General features: G+C 42.1%; 1 protein-coding gene across 1 annotated transcript; it reads right to left on the bottom strand.

The window, feature by feature from the left end:
• Window positions 1-528: 528 nt before the first annotated feature.
• On the bottom strand, window positions 529-2,019 carry LOC117780415 (retinoid-inducible serine carboxypeptidase-like). Its single transcript, XM_034616931.1, is given in 4 exon segments — window positions 529-864; window positions 916-1,209; window positions 1,212-1,826; window positions 1,885-2,019. Coding segments are annotated over 4 exon segments (1,278 nt in total). The 5' UTR covers window positions 1,958-2,019; the 3' UTR covers window positions 529-568.
• Between the last annotated feature and the right edge of the window lie 813 nt (window positions 2,020-2,832).

Below are 2,832 nucleotides of genomic sequence, written 5' to 3'. Positions count from 1 at the left end.
AGACACAACGAAGACTTTCAACGCTTTCTTTCTCTTCCCTCACTTATTGGGATTTCTGCTCATTTTCACTGAACCACAAGGAATATATAAAACAAAAATGGAAGAAGGAAAAAAAGGTTAAGTGGTTCCATTTGGCAAGCATTTAGTCAGGCTCCACAAACCATCAATGGGTCGAGAGTGTGTGTGTGTGTGTGTGTGAGTTTTAATAGGCTTTTGTGTTGAAAATAAATTGATGTGGTGCACCTGTAAAATGTTCCAGCAATAAGCAAAGAGAAGGAATGGGAAATGCCGAGTCTGTTTGTGGGTTGAGGAAAACCGCAATGTAACCAGAATTTGAGTTAATTTCGAGTAAATTGTTAGAACTTTTCGCTTGGCCTTGACACGACATGCTAAAGGACTTGTGAGAGTATTCATTGTCTGTAGCTTTCAATTTGTCTAGCTAAAATTACTTTACACAATTTAATTTAAACTCCCATTAGTCTAGATGTTTACAGAATCGATTTAAGTTCCAACTTGCAATTGGTCGAGTTTCAGATCCAACTTCATTTTATTTAAGGCTACAAAATGATTAGCCAAAGTTGGTAAACTCACGAAGAATGTGGGACATGGCCGCTGGATTCTCCTGCTGGACCGTGTGTCCAGCTCGGTAAATCCAGTACATGCTGAAGCCGCCGCCCTTCTTCTCGTAACCCTCCAGCACTCCATTGATGCGGAAGGGGCTTCGGTAGGAGCTCACATATTCCTGCTTGCGATGCCAGGGCATTCGATTGATCCAGTTGACAGTGCCGGGCGTGGCACAAAGCATGTCCAGTATTCCCGAGTAGACGCCCACACGCACTGGCGTCTCATTCAGCAGACGGGTGACTGGGATGAAATGCGATTAACACGATATAATACAAGGATTGTTAGCTTTACTTATGTGTATGGCAGGCTTGAAGATGTCTCCTCCCAGATTGATGAAGACCGTTCCATTTTGCACCATCCACTCGGACATGTGGGTGAGATTGAGGGCCTGGGTGACATTCTTGATCATAAAGTCACGAAGCTTGGGATCCTCCCCATACCGATAGTCATCATCAATATGGACACGACGCTGTGTATTGTATAGAAAGACGCCTCCCGTATGCAACTTGATCAGCTCCTGAATGTCCGCGTTCTGTTCGATCACCTGCATCCATTTCTCAGCGTATACAAGCTGGGCAATTTTGCGGCCACCCTCGCAATGCTGCTATAACCATCGTGATCGACAATTCCCAGCTGAAGCAGATAGGGGGCATAGGAGAGGGTGCTATCCAAGGGAGAGGTCCATGGGTTTCCAACCACCACCGACTTCAGCTGGCACTCGAGACTCCCTCGCTCTTTGGCCAGATACAGTTCCAGGGCAAACTCAGGCGCCATCTTGCCGCCATAGCTCTCGGAAAATATATGCAATGGCACCTGACGGAATGCTGGATGCTCTCTGAGAAAGCTGACCATCAGTGTGACCAGATCTCTAGCTATTTGATTGTTGTTCTTTGCATAATCACCGTGGGACTCGACATAACTGAAGCCCGTGCCAACCGGGCTGTCGATGAAGAGCACATTCATATACTGCACCCAACTGCTGTCACGTGGTCTGCCCTCAATGTCCATCGGTCCCAGCTGCTCGAAGTTGCCACAACCCGTGGAGGCCACGCCGGGTCCACCTTGCAACCAGATGACTAGCGGTCGTTCTGTATAGGCACTCACATTTGCCGTCGTGTAGTACAGCCAATAGAAGAGATGGGCACCCTTTCGTACCTCCACATAATTCCAGTCTTGCTCACCGGCTCCAATGCCACGACGTCCTAGCAATATTACCAGTAAATTGGGTAACCCAAAGTTAATAATGTTCATTTATATTACCTTTTACATAGCCAAAGAACTGCAGCAATATTAGAACATAGGCCGTGATCTGCTTGTTGTCTTTCAGTTGCATTGCCACGCCCACAATCTGCTAATAACACCGTGTACTCCAACTGTACTGTTCTACACACAAATGCGCACTGAATTTTTGACGCAGCTTTTCCAATTGCTATTTATAAATTGCCTTTCGATCAGATAAACAATTGATGAACTTTGGAAAAGTTCCCCACAGTTCATGAGCATTAAACATTCTCCAGTTTATTTTATTAGTCAGTCTGTGCATAACTGTTAGAAAAACAACATATTTGGCTTAGCATAAACATTTATACTACAATATTTGGCTATGCAATTGTTGACGGAAGTATGTATTAAGATATGGATTGAAATACAGGCATTCATCAAGAAAAACCTCTAAAAAAAAAATTGATGCATTAATGTACACTTTTATTGCTGCTTATAAGTTCTGCATCCGTATATTAATATTGTCATAATGAAAATAGTCATTATTTCTAATACAATTACCAATATAATTTTTTTTTTTTTTAATTTGAAATTTGCTCACCTTTGCATACTTTTGTGCGCTGCAAATAAAAGTTCAGAAGCAAACGTTCTGAAAGCAGTGCCCACCCTCAAGACCTCCTGAACCTGGTCTTGACATGAAGATCTCCGACCAATATTTAGATGATCTCCCCAGTATCACCCCTTAAGCCTTCTCTTATAAGTTATCTTTAATTCATTGTTATGTTCTATCATAAATAATTTTGTTTATATTTTTAGTTTAATTTCTGTAAGGTAGCAGGACACTCATCCTTTGTAAAAATTTCATTATATTTTTAATTAAAAAAAAAAAAGAAAGCAGTGCAGTTTCATACGCTAGTTTAACAGTAAAGCCATAGCATACTTTTGCGCTGCAATTCAAAGTAACTTTGGCTGCATTTCTCTGTATTC

The sequence above is a fragment of the Drosophila innubila genome, assembly GCF_004354385.1.
Source record: "Drosophila innubila isolate TH190305 chromosome 2L unlocalized genomic scaffold, UK_Dinn_1.0 4_B_2L, whole genome shotgun sequence".
Classification (NCBI taxonomy): Eukaryota; Metazoa; Arthropoda; class Insecta; order Diptera; family Drosophilidae; genus Drosophila; species Drosophila innubila.
The sequence above is the reverse complement of the archived record's forward strand: the minus strand, read 5'-3'. Positions and strand labels throughout refer to the sequence as shown.